General features: G+C 39.5%; 1 protein-coding gene across 1 annotated transcript in view; it reads left to right on the forward strand.

Annotated features, from left to right (window-relative positions):
* The first annotated feature begins 2,780 nt into the window (after window positions 1-2,780).
* Rnf17 (ring finger protein 17) overlaps window positions 2,781-19,966 on the forward strand; it is a 120,844-nt gene continuing 103,658 nt past the window's right edge. Inside the window, exons 1-3 of the mRNA XM_051143378.1 lie at window positions 2,781-2,904; window positions 6,053-6,147; window positions 15,796-15,887. Of these exons, the coding sequence (XP_050999335.1) occupies window positions 2,781-2,904; window positions 6,053-6,147; window positions 15,796-15,887 (311 nt within the window). The remainder of the gene's footprint in view (window positions 2,905-6,052; window positions 6,148-15,795; window positions 15,888-19,966) is intronic.

Here is a 19,966-nt window from a genome sequence, read left to right on the forward strand (position 1 = left end):
GAAGCTATCACCACAGTCGATGCCCCTTCTTTCAGACCCATAGCCAGGCCTGGCAAAACAAATTTAATGACATAGCTGACTAGAGCTAGGAGTTCCGGATGGCATTTGCAACAAAGCCAGGAGGAAACAGTATAAAAGAGAGCAGAGAAGTGGTTTTAACTTTGTATGATGGCTCTCCCCTCCATCGAGAAGGGCAGGTGGGGAAATCAGCAGGTGCAGGTGCGCACTGCCGTTGCAGGTGTGTGTGCTCAGACTCAGGGACACACCCACCTGTAGGAAGGCCTAGCACTCAAGAGGTGTGCAGCCAGCGGAGCTGCCGAAGCGTTCTGCAGATGTGTCTCAGACAATAGGCTATTTTCTGTTGACAGGCAGCTCTAGTGCTTCAACAGCACTAACCCTGGAACAATACAGATGAAGTCATGACTCCTGAACAGGATGGCATGCAGATCTGAAGCATTCCATATTCTTTTTTTTTTTTTTTTTTTTTTTTTTCCGAGACAGAGTTTCTGTGTGTAGCCTTGACTGTCCCAGACTCACTTTGTAGACTAGGCTGGCCTCGAACTCACAGTGATCCGCCTGCCTCTGCCTCCCAAGTGCTAGGATTAAAGGCATGCGCCACCACGCCCAGTTTACATTCCATATTCTTAATCTATACAACTTCTATTTCTTATTGACAAAAATAAATTTAGGATTTTTAAAACAATATGAAGGTCAACCCCAAATATACCTTTCCTTGCTCACATACGACAGAGGTTCATGGCCTGGGCTTGGATAGACTCCACCCTTCCGAAGTTTCCTAATAGTAATAACTTACTTCCTTGTAAACAGGCCCAGTCACCTGTGCCTGTTACCCCAACGACTCGAAGCGGAGAAGAGAGATCACCCAAGCCTAGAAGTGTGAAACCAGCCTGGGAAACACAGCTAGACTCTGACTCAAAAAGCCAAAGGCAAAACCAAATTAATACTTATGCCTGGAGGAAAAGACTTGCTACGTGCTGAAGCAGTTGTCATTGTGAGGTTTCAAAGTTCTAGAACAATCTACACAAGCTTAAAAGGCATGGATTGATAATGAGGAAGGAGTGGGTGAGGTAAGAATAATCAACGTGCAACAAAAGAATACTGGCTTAGGGCTGAAGAGATGGCTCAGAGGTTAGGCATACTGGCTGTTCTTCCAGAGGACCTAGGTTCAATTCTCAGCACCCACATGGCAGCTCACAACTGTCTGTAACTCCAGCTAAAATAAAAATAAATAAATTAAAAAAAAAAAACAATACTGGCTTGACTAGCATTAGGAAGCACCTTAAGTTCCATTATGAGTCAATGAAACTATGGGCTGGGTGAACGGGAACAGAGTTAAGCATCCATATTTCCTCCTAAAGATAACAAAGCATAAGGATTTTTCAGTGAGAATATGGCTTTTATATTTTTTAACCAGTCCATCATAAAACTTCTCAATTAGTAAAAGCTGGCTTGTTTTCATACCCTTAAACATTGTTCACTATTTTCAAAAGACACTCTTTTACAAAGCAGTCATGTTCACAGGAATTAAGCGAATGACACGTTTAGAAACTGAGGTATACTGCGTGTTCACTTTCACAGTGTTTCAACAAACATACACCGATTCCAAGATATAAAATTGTTTTACCAAAAAAGAAAGAAACCCCCAAACTATAGAAATGTCAATTGCTGTTCTATGAGGGGTGTGCCTCTGAACACAATTTTTTTTTTACATACAATCACATAAACAATACAGGAAAGAGAAACTATATACAATACAGTCTTTATTTGTAACAGCTGAGTTGATCCTGCCTCCTCCAGAGGCGGCTTCTGCCAGATTCTTTCATCCTTTGTTCAAAAATGACTCCCATGTTTTCCTGATTAAAGAATTTGGATGCTTCAAAATTCTTCAAACAACTGCCCCCCCCCAACACACCCAAGTTCCACATTAAGAAAACTAGTGCCTGCCTGGCTGCCTTACAAATACTTTAGCAGCCACTGTATCCTCCTACTAAAGTCTCTCCTTACATTCTTTCTCCGTGAATTTTTTCTTGTTTACTACTATTAGTGCTAGTAGGGTTTTAGGGTCCAGGGGAAAACCTTGCTTTGCCTAGGAAGGCCTTCCACATTACTGTAGATCATATTTGACTCCGTGTCTTTACAACATACTAGATACATGACTCTAGAGCAGAAATCTTTTAGCCTGCAAATTCTTAGCACCCCTGATGTCTCCCAGCATAGAGCCTTGTAGATGAGTCTCAGCAATGGTTGGTTAGTAATGAGCATCCTTTTGCTTAATTAATTGAATCTCTCACAAGCATAATTGACTCCTCCGCCAAAGCTGCTATCAAGGTCTGACACACATTGCTGCCCTGACCCAGAGCAGATAGACAAGGGGCCTCCTTTTCTTTCTCCTTTGCCTTTTGACGAACCCCATGATGTAATAATACACGAAACCCAAATTCAAGTTGATTAAAGGTATAACGTGGTGACTCCTGGGTAAGACTTGATAAGTAAACTCAACGCCTCATTCGGACCCAGGCGTCCAGGATAAAACCGAAATCCCTGCACCACACAGTAGCAACCTAGGGTGGGGCCTCGTCGCTCTGCCTCCTGATTGGCTACCTATGACCAATGACCACCAGATTCCACTGATTGCCCCACCCCCTCCTCCCCTCCTCCCCTCCCCCCCTCCTCCCCTCCCCCCCTCCCCCGCAGCCGCGAGGGCTGCCGGGAGTCTCGCACGTGCTGTTACTCCTCATCTCTGAGAGGATCGAGGAGCGATGGCGGCGGAGGCCTCGACGGCTGGGCTTGCTTCCTGCCACCTTGTGGAGAGTAAGAGTGGACCGCGGGGAGCTTCGGGGAGCCAGTGCGCTCAGTGTGGAAGAAAGGTGTCCGCTGATGGCGGCGGGGAGGAGCCTGGTGAGGAGCCTGGGGCTGGCTGGGTGTCCCGGTGGGGGATGGGGGTGGGGGAGTGGGGACGCGCTAGGCCTGTGGGAGGGTCACAGGCCGCGAGGGTGTGTGAGGGACCCGGGCGGCCGCGCCTCGTGCACAGCTGGGCCCTCTAAGGCTCTCTCCACACACCCTGGAAGATGGAGGCAGAGCGGCCATGCCCTCCCCCCTGCCGAGCCTCAGGAGCCCTTCTCTCACACTTAGCTCCCTGAGTTGATAGACTCAGGAAAGAGCAGGTGAGGAAATAGGGTGCTTATTTTACTGCAGTCACCCGCCTGGACCGCAGAACCCCAGCCCGGATCCCTTCTTTAGCAAAACAAAATAAAACAACCTCAGAATAAATGTTGTGTGATCAAGGAGGAAAGAAACTCGATTTTCCTGTGTTGTTCTTGTAGAAGAAATAAGGACTGAAAAGCTCTTAGATGAAGGGGGTGGGGCGGGAAGGGCCCAATTTATTCTAAAGCGCTGCTTTGGAAGCTGTAGTTGCATTTGTGAATCTTGTGGTTTGGTTTTTTTGGTTTTTGAGGAGGCGGTACAGATATTTTGCCTTTGTTCACCGTGTTCGTATTGGGTTCATTTACAATCTACAAAATGAACGTAAGTTTAGGTTATTTTATTGTAACTGAAGGGCTTCAGAGAACAGTAACAGGGAGAAGTTGTTGAATCAAAATTCCTGGAACAACTGAAAAGTCTTGTTCCTTTCATTGTTTAGTGTTTATACTTTACCAGTGAAAGTCAGTCAACTCTTTCAAGATGGACAACACCTTCCACAGAGAAAGCTGGGTGCATTGTTCACCAGGGAGCAGCACCTCTCTTAAGGCTTTTGTTTTACTGTACTAAATTTGGACAACCATGTCCTTGTAGATGCTAGGCAAACTATGTGCCCTTGGTCCAGCCTCCTAAGTATGTGGGATTGCAGGCCTGCACTACTAGGCCTGGCCATATTTAGAGTTTTGGTTACTGCTTCTGTTAGGTAAAAAATGTCCATATTAACATGAAAACTACTACAAAATAAGGTTTTGTTTTTTTGTTGTAAGACTGAGACTTCCAGAGAGATCTCTAGTCTATACCCGGAGTCCCCAGAGAGAAAAGGAGTCCAATGTCGATGCAATACACACAGAAATTTTATTGAGTCGATGCACATCGAGGTCTGACAAGCTCTTTCACGGTGCCGACCCACAAAAGCAGGCACAAGTGCTTTTTATATCTTTTTGTAAAAGCAGAATTTAGCAGGCTAGCTAGGAGGGGTAAGTACATTCCAGGGGTAGGGGTAGTAGAATATTTTTAGATACAGCTGGACCCTCAGCATAGGCTGGCTGGCCTTGAGTCAAGCTGGACCCTCAGCACAGGCTGGCTGGCCTTGAGTCAAGCTGGATCCTCAGCACAGGCTGGCTGGCCTTGAGTCAAGCTGGACCCTACAAGGGGGCCAAACAGTTGATATTGATACCTTGGTTCAATATCAATATTGCTTCCTGGCCCCCTCCATTGTTTGTGGTGTTTTGTTTTGTTTTGTTTTCTTGAGATAGTTTCTTTCTCTGTGTAGCCTTGGCTGTCTTGGACTAGCTTTGTAGACCAGTCCAGCCTTGAACTCACTGCTGCAGCCTCCTCCCTCAGTGCTGGCATTATCAGCATGTGCCACGGACCTGGCTTGAAATAAGATTATTAAGCATAAGCTTTTAAAGCCCATGGTTTGTCTGTGCATTTGTATTACAAGATTTAGAAATACTCAACTAGAAAAATAGTTATTCCTTTGTAAGCTGAAGTATGCTACAGGTCAACTTGTACAATATCAGAAATTATACTAAAAGTGTTGAGAATTTGTATTGCTTAGGTAATATTAGACTGAAATTTAAATATAACTCTAAAATATAGCATCCTCATGCCAAATTTTAGCTTGCTGAAAAATTAAAATACTTTTCTAAAAAGTTAAGTTAATGAAATTATTATAGTTTAGCAAGAATCTCATAAATGTGCTCTAACAAAACATTACTAACTTAAGTTTCTTTAAAATTATTTTTGTGTGTAAGGGTGTTTTGCTTGTGTGCTTGGTGCTTGAGGAAAAAGCTGTTACTTGTTTGTAACTCTCTGAGTAGGCAGAAACAGATAGATCTCTGGGGCTTACTTGCTGCCTGCCTAGCCTGTTTGACATGTTCCAGCCTGGTGAGAGACCTTGTCTCAAAAAAACAAAGTAGAGTACTTCTGAGGAACAGAACTCAGGGCTGTCCTCTAGCCTCTACATATACCCACACACATAAACACTCACACACACTAACAAAAATAAATAAATAAAATAGAACTCTATTTTAAAGTTAGATAATTTTAAAAAGTTGATTATGATAAGCTTCACATTGTACCTTGTTCATTTAAATATTTTTAAATTATATATATCAATCAAAGTCAGGTTATCAAGCTCAGCAGCAAAAACTCTTATCCACTGAACCATCTTGCTAGTTTAAATCTTGATACCATACTTACAAACATGGTAATGGTACTTTCCACAAATGCTAAGTTTGCAAATATAATCGTAATGTGGGTCATGTGTATGAAAATAAGATTTGGCTTCCACCCTTGCCAACATCTTAAGATTACTAGGAGAGAATTCTTACCAGTGTTTCATTTCAGCTTTCCCTAACTCTTTCATAAGACATGAAATACAAATTACCCAAGAGGAGTATTGTCAAACAGAGTGAAGACTGGACTTGGAAACAGAAGGATGGAGTCTGGGTTGGTCAGATTACCAACATATTTTTCCATCTTTAGGTTGGATATAATATTAGCAGCAAGTTAGGCATGATGTTTACAAAGGTCAAATTAAATAAGTCAGAGCACTCTGTTATGACTGTAATATGTGGCAAATCTATAGTCATATAGGTTCAAAACTTCCTGGATTCATGCAAACATTATACAGCTTTGAATGATTTTGCTTCCTAATTTTTCTCCCTCCTTTTAAGTTCTGTAAATGTTTTAATAAGCCAGCCAATCTAACTAAACTATGTACTTTTTCCAGTAGAATAGAATACTTTCTGAATTTGCCCTTTGATGGATAACTATTCCACAATTCTACAAATCGTAGAAGGTTTAATTGATGACATTTTATCCGCAGGTCACCACCATGAGCATCAGTGTGGACATGCCTTCTGTGAGCTGTGCCTGTTAGTAACCCAACAATGTGCCACAAGTAAATGCACTGACTGTAAGGTACGTTTCCTGTTCCTTCATACTGAATGCATCCTAGGTTATAGGTTAAGATGTGAGACAGCTAGAATGTTTCTCATCAGAAACTAGAATTATATGCTTGGCTGCCTAATCTCTGAGTAAAGAAGCATTAACAGAAGATAAGTTTCTGTGGGCCAGGAGGATGGATCTTCAGTGCAAGCCTAAGGCCTGAGTTTGGATCCCCAGAATCTGTATAAAAAGCCAGGTGGAGTTTCCCCCTGAACATCACATGCATGCAACGGTGCATGTGCACCTCCATTCACAGACATGTACACATGTACACAAGACAGAGACATTAAAAGAAAAAGAAGACGTTCCTATCCAGTTTATTATTCTTCAAAGTGATGAAGAGAGAAGATTAAGGTCACAGATATTGCTCACATATTTTGACTCTTGGGACACAATGGTGGAAAATTACCTCTTTTTATTTTTATCAATGTAGGTATATTCTTTTCAAAAATCCTCCCAGCTTTTTTTTTTTTTATGCCAAAACCATGCAAACAAATTTGGAACTCTTCTTTCTCTAACACCTGTGTGTTGTACGCTGGTGTTTGTACAGACATTGCCCTGTGAAAAGAGAAGGGAGACAACTGCCAAGTGTTAATGTTTATCCCGGAAGTACTAAGTATATAACAGTTCCACTGGGGTTAAACTCTTTCAGCCCTTAAGAGAGAAACAAATCAGTGTTTTGCATTGAAGGCAAATACAATTTGATTTCTGTAATATATTTCACAAAGTATCTGTTGTTTTCCTGGCAGGGTAGTACTTAATATCAAGGTGTAAGCCATAGATGGAGTTTTTATTTTTGTCAGCCTCATCTGAGATTCTGCACTCATGACATAGAAATAATGCCTGATTTTTTAAAAATATTATGATGTAAAAAGCTACTTTACAAACTTCCAGGACATTAAAATAACCTTTCATTATTTAGTTACAGATCCATTGGCTTCCAGGTTACATATAGTACAACTATATATGTTGTAATTTGTGAAAGCTTTAATGATAACAAAAATAGCTGCTGTTTCATCTGCTTTGGAATTACAAGTAATGCCCTTTATTGTGGCAAATTCCTATACACTTTGATCTCTGTGACGGGTTTGTTTGTTTGTTTTTTGTTTTTTGTTTTTTTGGATGTGGAGGTTATACATTTGAAGACAAAGAGTCCTTTTATTACTGCAGTAGTTTGTGACAGATTCAGTCTTGTGATGGAGGAGGCATACATGAAAGAAAAGAGAAGGCAGCTGGGAGCATCTCTGCCTTTGGCTTCCTTATTTTAATGTTTAAATGTCTGCTTTCAGGGAGCAAGTGATATATATCTTATTCTTAGGATTTTGAATAGCATCATAGCATTTAGAATATATTTATTAATAATGGCTTTGATTTTACGGTTGTGATAAATCTATTTTTAAACATTTTGTCTTACCTTATTGTTACTTAAGAAGAGATGTGACCTGTCCCATCCTTTCCTATGATCAGGTTTATATTCAGATTTTTGAGATTTACTAGATTGTCCCTCTTTAAGGGTTTTCAGGAAGCCTTCCTGAAATTGGTAGCCATTCCTTTTGTATTGGTACCTAAGACTTACTTGGAATAATGTCTATAGAGAATGGAAAAATCCACTCTGAATTAGTGAACAAGCTGAATTTATGAAATGTGGTTTATTGCTTTGGATTGTTATCTGTGCTCTAAAAATTGAGATTTTAATACTTGTATTCATAGATGATTTATAATTTTATATGGAAGTCAAGTGCTAGTTACTTCAGATTTAAGCCAATTCCACTCACAATTAACAGACATTATTTTGTTCTTCTGCATTTAGGTAAATACAAATTTATAATTCCTAATTAGGTTTTTACTTAATATCCATGTCTACTTTTGATTAATAGCAGTTGGTTAATAATAATAATCACTGTATGATTTTTTATAGCAAAGTGATAGATTTTATACTGAGGCTCATACAGATAGCACTCTAGAAATTCTACCAATTTCTTGACCTTTACACTACTTTCAAAATATATTAATTCAAGGAGAAAAGATAAATCACCAAAAAAAGAAATAATTAGTATATGTTATTAAAATGCCATGTAATTAGAAAAGTCACTATATAAAAATTTTAAATGGAGTTGGTTGTGGTGGTACATGCACACCTTTAATCCCAGCAGTCTATAGGCCAAGGCAGGCCTCTTGTGAGTTTAAGGCCAGACTAGCCTTTAGTGAATTTAGGATATTTAGGTTATATAGTCAAACCCTGTCTCAAAAGAAGTAAACCAGAAGAAATTGTAGATAATATATTGGATAGGAAAGCCTTGTTAGATACATCACTGGAATGAGAACCGTAGAAAAAAAACGTGTGTTAAAGTTGACTTGTTTGTAATCAAGTGAGGAGGGAAAAAAAAGAAAGATAAATGAAATTGGAGAAGAGGGAAGAGGCCAGGAAGAGGGAAGATGGGAAGAGTAATGGGGCGTGTGTCTCAGGAGTATGATCAGGGTACATAATATGCACATATGAAAATGTAACAGTAAAACCATTGCTTTGCGTAATTGGTATACAGGGTTACCTTTTTCCATTTATGAACAACAAGTTACATAAATAAAATTTAAGTGATAAGATATAGGTGGCAGAGGCTAGCGAGATGGTTCAGCTGTTAAGAGCACTTGTTCTTGCAGAAGACCCAGGTTCAATTCCTAGCACTCATGTGGTGGCTCACAACCATCTGTGTCTCCAGTTTCAAGGAATCCAACTTCCTTTTCTGGCCTCTACCGATGCCAAGCACAGATGTGGTACATTGACATATGTGCAGACAAAACAGTCATATTAGGAATCTTTGTACAATTTTAACTGAATTCTTGCATTGTCATATTTAACATTTTATCATACTTTCTAGGAGAAATATCCTTTATCAGGTTTTCTTCTGGTTACAGTAACCTCTCTCTGAGAAATTATAAAATGAAGGACAATTAACTAGATATGTAATTTAATAATTAACCATAAATTAAGATTTTTAGTTCTCAATTTTGAAAATATACTTAAAAATACCATTCAGTCCAGTGTGTGGTTTTGTTAAAAGAAACATTTTTCCCTAAGTGAGTAAGAGAGACTGGAGACATGGCCTAGCAGTGCTGGCGTATACTGTTCTTGCAGCGGTCAGCTCCCAGCACTCATGCTGGGCAGCAGTCATCTCCATGGGAATCCAGTGCCCTGTCCTTAACAGGTACCTACAGCCATAGGCACGGACACATAAATACACATTTTTAAAATTAAAAATACGTTTTGGGTTAAAAAAATGTTTATTTAGAACGTACGCTTCCATTCCAAATATTTATCTTTCACTGTAGCCCTCCAGCAGCCTGAGAGCCTTGGTGAAACTCTCAGAAAACTCTTGAAGTGTCAGGAGACTGTATGCTGAAAACCAGCAGCCAGTACAGGAAAACATTGAGCCAGATTTACATCACATTCAGCAAGCTGAAATTTGGTAGAACCAATATATATATTGTTAAAGTTGACTTGTTTGTAATCAAGTGAGGAGGGAAAAAAAAGAAAGATAAATGAAATTGGAGAAGAGGGAAGAGGCCAGGAAGAGGGAAGATGGGAAGAGTAATGGGGCGTGTGTCTCAGGAGTATGATCAGGGTACATAATATATATATATATATATATATATATATATATATATATATATATATATATATATATATATACACACATACCAGAACTTTGACTGACACCCAAGCAGCATGCTGGACATTGGCAAGACCTGTGCAGATAGGGCTGCATTCACAACCGGAGCCCTGAGGAAGTTTTGGTTATGCCTCAGGTCTGAGACCCTCCCTGTGAAGCCCTGGCCACAGAGTAGGACAGAGTCAGTAATCTAGTATCCAAAGGAAGGCTCAGAAGGGAGAACAGGGCCAACCATTGCAGAGTAGCTCCTGCTGACAAGACAACATTCGTGGAGCTAGGAAAGGAAAAAGCAGCACTCTAGGGGAAAGAAAGCCAAAAACTAGGCTAGTCAGTTTTCTTATCTTACATCTCTACCTAGCATGTTCTTTCCCTATGTCCTGTATTTGTTTGATATCCAGTGTCATTTTAGCGTTTAGGTTGGCCCCGCTCTATTTTTTCATATAGTGACACACACACACATTCAGTCTCTCTCTCTCTCCCTCTCCCCCTCTCTCCCTCTCTCCCTCCCTTCCTTACTCTTTTCTTTTACTTTTTCCTCTCCCAAAGAATATCTGCCCTGGCATGCAGGTTCTCTGCTTTAGGATCCTGACATACGGTGCTATTCTTTTTTCTTTCTGATAGCGTATCTTCTTCCTCTTTACCTTTAGGCAAATTCCCCCCATTCCCCTTCCACTTTTTAAACTTCCAATAGTCCTTCCTTCCTGTACATTTATCTTCCTCTACTGTTTGTCATCCCAATGCTAATTGCTAGTCTTAATATCTTTTTTCTTTCCGCTATACCCACAGTAACTAGTATGTTCGTACCTGCAAGGTTTGATGTCCCTCTTCCCTAAAATCATTAGTGCTTAAGGGGTGCTTGTTTTCTGGGTGACTCTTACTTAGATGTTATGCAGTGGTACTGAGCTTACTGTTGTTGCAGACAGTATTCTGCTCACAGAGGAACACTAGGGTCTGGTGCTCTGGACAGCAGTCTAACAGATAAAAGACAGTTGATCCTGACCACAGACTAGTCCTTCCTGAACACTGCAAATACTTTCACTGAAAGGAGAAAGGCAGCTTAAAAAAATTCAACCAACAATCTTACTCTTTTGGGGGAGATTGGGGGGGGCCAAGACACGGTTTCTCTGGTAGCCTGTCCTGGACTTGCTTTGTAGAGCAGGCTGGCCTCAAACTCACAGAGATCCATCTGCCTCTGCCTTCCTGAGTGCTGAGATTTACAGGCCTGAGCTACCATGCCCAGCTAGCAATCTAACTATTATGGGCAAGTCCCATTGCAGAAACACAAGTAACATGAAAAGCCAGGATAACATCTCTCCTCCAAAATCTGCCAGTTTCAGAGGAATGGCCTCAATGAGAGTAACTTAGACAAAATTCCAGACAAAAAAATTCAAAGAACGATGATAAATGTGTTTGGAGAAATTAGAGAGCACTGTAAGGTTCTGAGTGAATCCCAGAACCTGGACAGAGCTAAGTAAATCAGGAAGTCAGTATAGGATTAAAATGTGGGAACTCAAAGAGGAGATGGTTTGAAGGGAAACCCATCTTAAAAGATGATGGAAATGACAAATTAAGTGTAAAAAAAGAAAAAAAAAAACCTCAGTTAAAATCCTCACTAATAGAATGGACCACAAGGAGGGCAGAACATGAGGGCTTGAAGACAGTATAGGAGAATTGCTAAATTCTGTTGAGGACTGATAATTTTTTTAAGTGTGAATTTTTTTTTTTTAATTTAAGGTCTTTGGGATACCATGAAAAGACTGAGTCTACAGATAATGAGTAAAAATAGAGAATTCTATGCTGAAGTCATAGAGAATATTTCTATACAATTACAGCAGAAAATCCCCTGGATTAGGCAGGGTTTTCTAGAGCAGCAATTCTCAGCCTCTGGGTCACAACACCTTTAGCAAACCTCTGTCTTCCAGAATATTTACATTACAATTCATTACAGTAGCAAAATTAGAGTTATGAAGTAGCAATGAAAATGACCTTATGGTGGGGGCAGTCACCACAGCATAAGGACCTGTATTAAAGGGCCCCAGCATTAGCGAGGTTGAGGACCACTGTTCTAGAAGAACAGAACTTATAGAACATGTGTGTATATGGTGTGTGTGTGTGTGTGTGTGTGTGTGTGTGTGTGTGTGTGTGTGTGTGTACACGTATACATATATATTATAGAGAGGGGGATTTATTAGAAAGATTTACAGGTAACCTAACAGCATCTGTGTAAGGTCCAATAATCCATTTGTTGTTCAGTCCACGAGATTTGATGTCTCTGCTGGTCGTCAGTATACACCAAATCCTGATGAAGCAGACTCTAGTGCCAGTGAAGAAAGGACTTCTAAAGAGAGTGAGGGCAAGCAGACAAAGCTTCTTCCATGTTCTTCCATGGTCTGCCAGCAGGCGTGGCGCATATAAAAGGTGTATCTTCCCATTCAAAAGATCTGGTAAAGTTGTATCTTTGCCCCTGAAATATCCAGGCTAGAAATGAATCTTCCCACTTTAAGTGATTTAATTAAGAAAAAAAATCTCATGGGTGTTCCCAGTAATTTGAGTTTTAGATAATGCTAGATGTAGTCAAGTTAACAACCAAGGATAACCATCAAATCTCCCAAATTAAGAAAGGGGTTCATCCAAGTACAAGAAGCATAGAACATGAAATAGCAGAAGATAAAGAACATCCCCAATATCACATGTAGTTAGCACACTGAATATAACAGAACAAAGAAAGTGCACTGAGATCTGCAAGACAGAAACACCAAGTCACAGATGGAGGCCCATCAAATAGCAGGTGGTTTCTCTAGCAAAAACTTTAAAAGCCAAAAGGACATAGAAAGATATACTTAAAGTCTGAAGGACTACGGCTACAGGAATGTGTGACCTTTAGCCAGCTCTGCAGAAGATGCTGGAAGTAATTCTTCAGACTGAAGGGAATGATAAACTCATCAAAAGTGATAAACCCATAGAAAAAGTGACAGATACTAGGACACATGATTTTTAAAAAACCAAACCCTCCAGATAGACTTAATTTACACTTTTTATTAATAACTCTGCACTTTCTCTCAATCCTCTATCAAATGACAAGATTAAAAAACAAAGGTCTAAAAGGACTGGAGAGATGGTTCAGAGATTAAGAGCACTGGCTGCTTTTCCAGAGGACCCAGATTTGTGTCCCAGCATCCACATGGCAGCTGACAACCACCTCTAGTGCCAGTTCCAGGAGATCTAATGCCCATTCCTGGCCTCTGCAGACACCAGGCATAGATGTGGTACACAGATATACACACATAAAAATGTAAATTAATAAATTTTAAAAAAAAACAAGATTTATTTTCTTTCTCCAAGATACGCATCAAAGATAAACACTGTTTTATGGTAAAAGGATGAAAAATACTATCCCAAGCAAATAAACTAGGAAACAGCAGGCATCTCTAACATCTAACAAAATAGACTCCAAACTGAAACTAGTCATAACAGATAAAGTAACTTCCTACTGATGAAAGGAACAACCATGAAGATAAAAAAATTCTAGATACAGGTGCACTAAAGTTCACAAGTACTAGATACAAAGTCACAGCTGAGCCCCATCACAGTACTAATGGTTGGCTCCCACCAAGAGATTATTCTGATGAAAACTAAATGTCAGTTAGGTGACATTATAGACTAAGGGAATTCCATATACCACTGTAGAATAGGCATTCTTCTTAGTATCCCATGGAAAATTCTGTAAAATAGGTTATACATCTGGCCACAGAGCAGGTCTCACCTAATAGAAGAAAACTGAAATAGTCTCTGGTAGTGTGACCACAATAGACTAAATATAGAAGTAAAAAAGTGTTAACTGATTGATTGGTCACTAAGGAAATCAAACAATTCCTAGAACTGAATAAAAATGAAGACAAAACACACAAATCTAGTGGGATACAATGAAGGCAGGCTTCATTATGGAAATCACAGTGGAGATTTCTCAAAAAACTAAAAATAGAATTTCTATATGACTCAAGTATTCTGTCTGTGGGCAGATACCCAAAGATTCTATATCCTACCGCATAGATGCTTGCAGGTCCATTTTTATTGCTGCTCAGTTCATTATAGCAAGAGAAGTGGAGTCAGCCTAGATGTTCATTAACAATTAAATGGATAATAAAAATAAGATAGCTATACACAGTGGAATTTTATTAAGCCATAAAGAAAATGGAGTTAGGTAAATGGATGAACCTGGAAGTTAAGCAAGGTAACTAGGTTCAAAAAGACATGTTCTCTCTAGTGCCACTTCTCCCTTTCATATATGTGCATATATGTGGAAGTGAGTACATATAGATACCAGGGACACTAGAAAAGAGCCCATAAGAGGGGAGTTCTTGCAGAAGGTCAGGGAGAACATATGTGATTCAAAAGTGGAAGAGTGGATACTGGGAGTGAGAAAATTTAATGAGGGAGGGGGAGCAGAGAGATGGAGGAGAGGATTGGGTAATGGTAGGGTCAAACAGAACTAAAGTATGTGAAAAGGCCATAAGGAAACCTGAGAGCTGATAAACTAACCAAAAATAAAAGTGTTTTAACAGGAGTACCCTTTGTGGATGGATAAAGCTGTCCCCCCAAACCAAAAGTTTGTTTGTTTGTTTTTAAATCCAGTGCCTGAGTGGTGACTACAGAGATTCGTAGCTTTCAATTCTGTGTGAGTTGTTGGTTAAAGAAGCTGTAAAGCTTGAGCTCAGTACCATCACCCAGGCAAGGAAAACCCACTGGTGACCAGCAGATATGGGTAATCAGTGGCTTTCTGATTAGATGTGGTTCTGCTGCACAAGAGGGAAGTCACAAGAGGGAATTACAGGTACTGTAAACCTGGTCAAAAAGCCGTCACTGGGAGGTCACAGTGGAGCGTCAGTGTTGTTGCTTTCCTAAGTAGACATGATGTGTGCATCAGGCTGCCTTCTGAGCAGCTGTAGGTTTTGCCCATAGATTAATGCAGCTGTCAGCTCTTGCCAGAGAAGGTTCTTTTTTCAATGGTCAATGATGACTGCAGAAAAGCGTAACTGGTCAAAATATGGATATTAAATGACTGTAGAGTGCTCTGCCACAAGAGGGCCCTCTGCAAGGCCCAGGGAACTGTGCAGAAGAATGTACGCCAGAAGAAAGAGAACACAGGTTCCTGCTCCTAACCAGGAAGCCATCTGTAGTTGATACCTGCTGGCCAAGGAAATACTGCTTTCCTCCAGTGAAATTTTACTGAGTATATTAGTCATAATCCAGGGCGGGCCCATTCCCAGGAGTAGGTGGCCAACAAAAAAGAAACTCAGTATTTGGTGTGTGTGTGTGTGTTATTGGTCTTTTGCTTGCTGATTGTGATTTCCGACACACACACACACACACACACACACACACACAGAGTTTTGCTAAGTTGCCTAGGTTGGCCTTGAATTTAATATCCCTTTGTCTTAGCCTCTCAAGCATCTGGGAATAAAGGTCGGTACTACCAGGCCTGACTATAAATTTTATATTTGGTGGATTTTAGGATATTAAATGTATCTTCAGGAAACTGGCACAATCCTCCACTTAATTGATCCTTGTTTCATAGTGATTAATGTTTTTAGAGTTTATACAATATAGTATTTTATAGTTTTGAACAGAATAAAGATATCATTCAGTATGTCCTCTAATAGCCAATTTTAAAGTATTGTTGCAGTCATTTCTTTTAGAATTGTAACAAAAGGTTGTTTGGATTAATTTAATGTTCTTATTTTTATATGTTATAAAATATAAAATAATGTTCTTATGTTAAATATTAAAGCCATTATTAAGATAAAACCACAAGTACAGTTTTCCCTTGACTTAAAGAGAATTTCAGAATTGTTATTGTTACCAGTCTTGTTTATGAATAGCATGCAAAAAATTGTTTGGGTTTTGCATCAGTGGAATTTACTGAATGACCGATTTAATCTTACTTTGTTTTAAGGTTCATCCCGCTGTCAGCATGAATCAAAGTCACTGCGCAGTAGACGGGTCTATTAAAGAAGACTCCTCTCCAGAAGGGTTGCAGCCTACAACGTGCGTCCACACGCACCTCAGCACGTAAAGCTCTTTTCCTAAAACAGTTTTTAAATCATTGGTAAAATGTATTGTTAAATGCATTTCTGCCTGTTGTTTATATAATTCTACTGTTAATTAATTTGTCTTGATTGTTGTGGAATGCAGCATCTAGCTCCAAAAGAAAAAAGTACAAGAAAACCTTAAACAGGAGGCTGAGAATCCAGAGTTAGCTGGTTATTGCAGCTGAATGACAGTAATTTGTAAAGAAATACTTTTTTGTTGATTTTAAGAATGTCTCAAATACAGTATGAGGTGGATTGAGAGGTGATTTATAAAAAGAAAAATAGCAACTTCTGAGTTCTCTTATTTTTCTATCCTTCTATGAGACTTGGCTATGTGTACATATGTGACACATGTGTACATGTATATATATATATGTACTGTCTTTGAATTAGATATTTTAGTACCATGTTAATCATACGTAATAATTGGCTGAACATGTATATATTTTGTTATCTCACCCCTTTATCCTTGATAGAGGCTTTAAGCATATCTCAGCTACGTACAACCGTTATGTCGTGCTCTCATGGCCTTAATCATTCGTCTTTTCAAAGTCAAGTCCCTTGCTAGTCTGTGAGCACAGACCCATCTTGTTCTCTCGGTGCCCCAGAGTACACCACAAAGCAGACGTCTCATGATTGTTGGGTAAAAAGCCATATTTTTATATTCTCTTGTTTTTCTGAACTCTTATGTTAGTCCCAGCTAATGTTATCTTTAAAGCTGGATATGGGCTGAATTTTGGTGGGGAAGAACATAAAAATTGGCTTTCCAACTTTTTAAGTGATAATTTTCTTAATAGCTTTCTTTGTTAGAGTTGCTGTTGCTGTGATGAAACATCATGACCAAAGCAACTCGGGGAGAAAAGGGTTTATTTCACTCACAGTTCCATATCACAGTTCATCCTCAAAAGCAGTGAGGGCAGGAACTCACTCAGGGCAGGAACCCTGAGGCAGGAGCCGATGCAGAGGGTGCTGCCGAATGGCTTGTTCCTCATGGCTTACTCGATGTACTTGTTTTAAAATTAGAAACCAGGGCCATCAGCCCAAGGGTGGCACCACCCATAATGGACTGGGCCGTCCCCCAAAATCATTAATTAAGAAAACAACCTACAGACACAGCTTCTCAAGAGAAGCTTGATTCCTTTACATTCTGTATAAAAGCAAGAGTAACGAAAAAACTGGGACTTCATGCACATAGTGCCAGAAATTGACTTTCCAAATCTCACTGATTACACATTTCCGTCAAACCAACTGATACCTGCAAGCATCAGCATTCTTTAGTCAGGTCAAGCTTCTTCCTTGGTCACACTTTAAAACAAATTTAAAACAAATCTATCTTCTCCCTTCCTCCTCCTCCTCCTCTTCCTCCTCCTCTTCCTCCTCCTCCTCCTCTTCATGTCCTCTGATTCTTCCTTCTTCTCCTCATCCCCTTCCCCCTCCTCCCTCTTCTTGGTGTGAATACACTAGAAAGATGCACTTAGAGATTTCCAAGTTATCCTTACTCTGATGATACAAGAGGATAAGAATTATGATTGTATATACAGAAGCTTTGCTCTGATCAGCTGCTCATAAATTTTGCATGTAATGGGGAATTTCATGGTGAAAGTAGAAGCAATATGCTCTCGGGGTTTGTGCCTGTTTGCTGACTGCCTACGAGTCGGGGCTGGGGCCGGGGCCGGGGCCCAGTCTGCTTGGTCTCTGGTCTATCAGAAACGCTGTGGAACCTTGTCTTGTTGATCTCCTGCCTCTTAGCATTTAATTTGTGAAATGAGTATAATCAGGGCTTCCTGACAGAAATCATGTAAGGGTTAATTAATTGCTGTTTGTTAAGTGTACTGAAACTGTCAAATTAAAGCATTAGGGGAGTGTCAAGTTTGTGTTATTATGGTATTATTTTTCTTTGTTTGATAGGAAATGCCATTCCTGTGTAATTTGCTTTAACAGCAAAGTAAGCCATTTTATTCAGTGTACAATCAAGCCTTTATTCACCGATGACAAGGGTGTATACAGTCAACAAGAAAGCTAGTGTCAGGTGACACAAGGGCGGGACTCTGTAAAGCAGGCACTGGATACAAAGAAAGCCCAGAAAATGAGGCTTGGGGCAATCATTTTCTGAGTACCCAAAGTTCTCATGGTACAGACCCATACAAAGCACTAATAACAGAGGACGCGGAAAACATGGAATCTTAGCAACTAGTATTCCCACTCTAAAAATTATCCATGTTACCAAGAAATTGTTGAAGTATTTTTACATATGACTTAGTGACTGTGTAAATGTTTCATTAAAATCTAAAAGGGGGGGGACAACCTACAGACTTACCTTCAGCCTGATCTTATAGAGGCATTTTTTTTCAATTGAGGCTACCTCCTCTCTGATGACTCTAGTTCGTGTCAAGTTGACATAAAACTAGTATACCAGCTCTCTAAAACCTTACCTATATGGTTATTCATATTTTAACTTTTTAAGCATATTTAATATGATAGTCATTCTAGAAATAAAAATATAGGGCTTTTCAAGGAACTATCTCATTTTGGAACTAATTTTATAAGTAATACCTGGATTTCTAATATTGTTACTCATTTACCTGCTACAGATTCTTGTTTTCCCAATATCTTCTGTCTATAACCTGTCTCCCATTGCTACTACCCCACTTAATTCTCTTGTTCTCTTTTCGCCGTCTCGTTGTGTTTCATGTTGTTCTTCTTCTCTAGTTATTTATGCCCTGTCCAGTTACGATTCCAAATTCATTAACTTGAATAATTGGATTTTCATATCACTACCATAATTTTTTCCCCAAACTTTAATGAGTTAGGGAGAAACTAAAAGAATGATTCTAGTTGTGTCTTTGGGTAGAAAATCTCTCACCTAAAGTTTGACATCTAGTTTTGACAGACACAGCACATCTCTCAACTCCTATAAACACAATTTGTAGTCACTTTTTCCATGAGCTCTGTACAGATGGTAACAAAGCTGTAGGAACCAGAGACTCGGTGGCCATAGAGCTTGTCTCCATGGAGCAGCCATTTTTATCAAGGCTGGGTTGTCAGATTTGGACATCTGTAAAGTCAAGCAGGTAATTTATTGGGCAGTATAGACTGAGCTTAAAGAGTAGGAATGTGGCAGGTGAAAAGGGCTCGCTCCACCAGAAGCAGCAGCAGCTCTTCCTCCGTTCTAGCCAATCACTGCTGTGCTAAGACCATCAAATGCTTTCAGATCTTTTCCTCTTCTCCAAAGATCTTTACTTCCTTTTGAAATTTTCTGACTTAAAACATTATGCAAGTTAATTGTGTGTGTGTGTGTGTGTGTGTGTGTGTAATGTCTAGTAAAAGTTTAAATTTTTGTTTTAAATGGCCAGAATTTTTGTAGTTTTTTAAATGCCAGTTTTAAATTAAATATGCTACATAAATTTATATTGGAAACTCTTCATTCTTAAGTGCACTCTGGTTTAAACAGTTTTATATACAGCTTGCTTTGGGTGGTGATTTGGTTTTCTGAGATAGGCTCTCATGTTACCCAAACTTAGCAGTGCACTTTTAGCAGTGGCATTTCTGCATGTGAGTGCTCTTACAGTGCTCTTCCATGGTTCTGCCCCAGGTTTCTTCGTGAGCCCTTGTCCTGAATTCCCTCAGTGATGGGCTGTGACCTGTAAGCTGAAATAAGCACTTCCCCCTAAGTTACTGTTGCTTATCACAGCTGCAGAGCTGCAGCACATACTCACAACAGACTTGGATGTATACCGAGCTTTTATTTCTTCAATTAATTTAGTCGCAAAGGACTCTTTGACTATTTCAGTATTTCAATAAAATATTTATAACCGTTTTCAAAAAGTACTTCTTACTTGTTTGCATGAGTTATTTTAATTGATGAGCTAAAAACATCTCAGTCAGTATTGGTATTTCTGCCCCAAAATACCAAGTAAGTAAAGGTGACTAAGAATCAGAACATGGTATAAACTATTACTTTTAGGAATTTGCTTAAGTTAAATTTATATTAAAATTAAATTATGTGAAAGTAATTTTATTCATGGATTCTCCTTA

Source organism: Acomys russatus, chromosome 3 (genome assembly GCF_903995435.1).
Source record: "Acomys russatus chromosome 3, mAcoRus1.1, whole genome shotgun sequence".
NCBI lineage: Eukaryota > Metazoa > Chordata > Mammalia > Rodentia > Muridae > Acomys > Acomys russatus.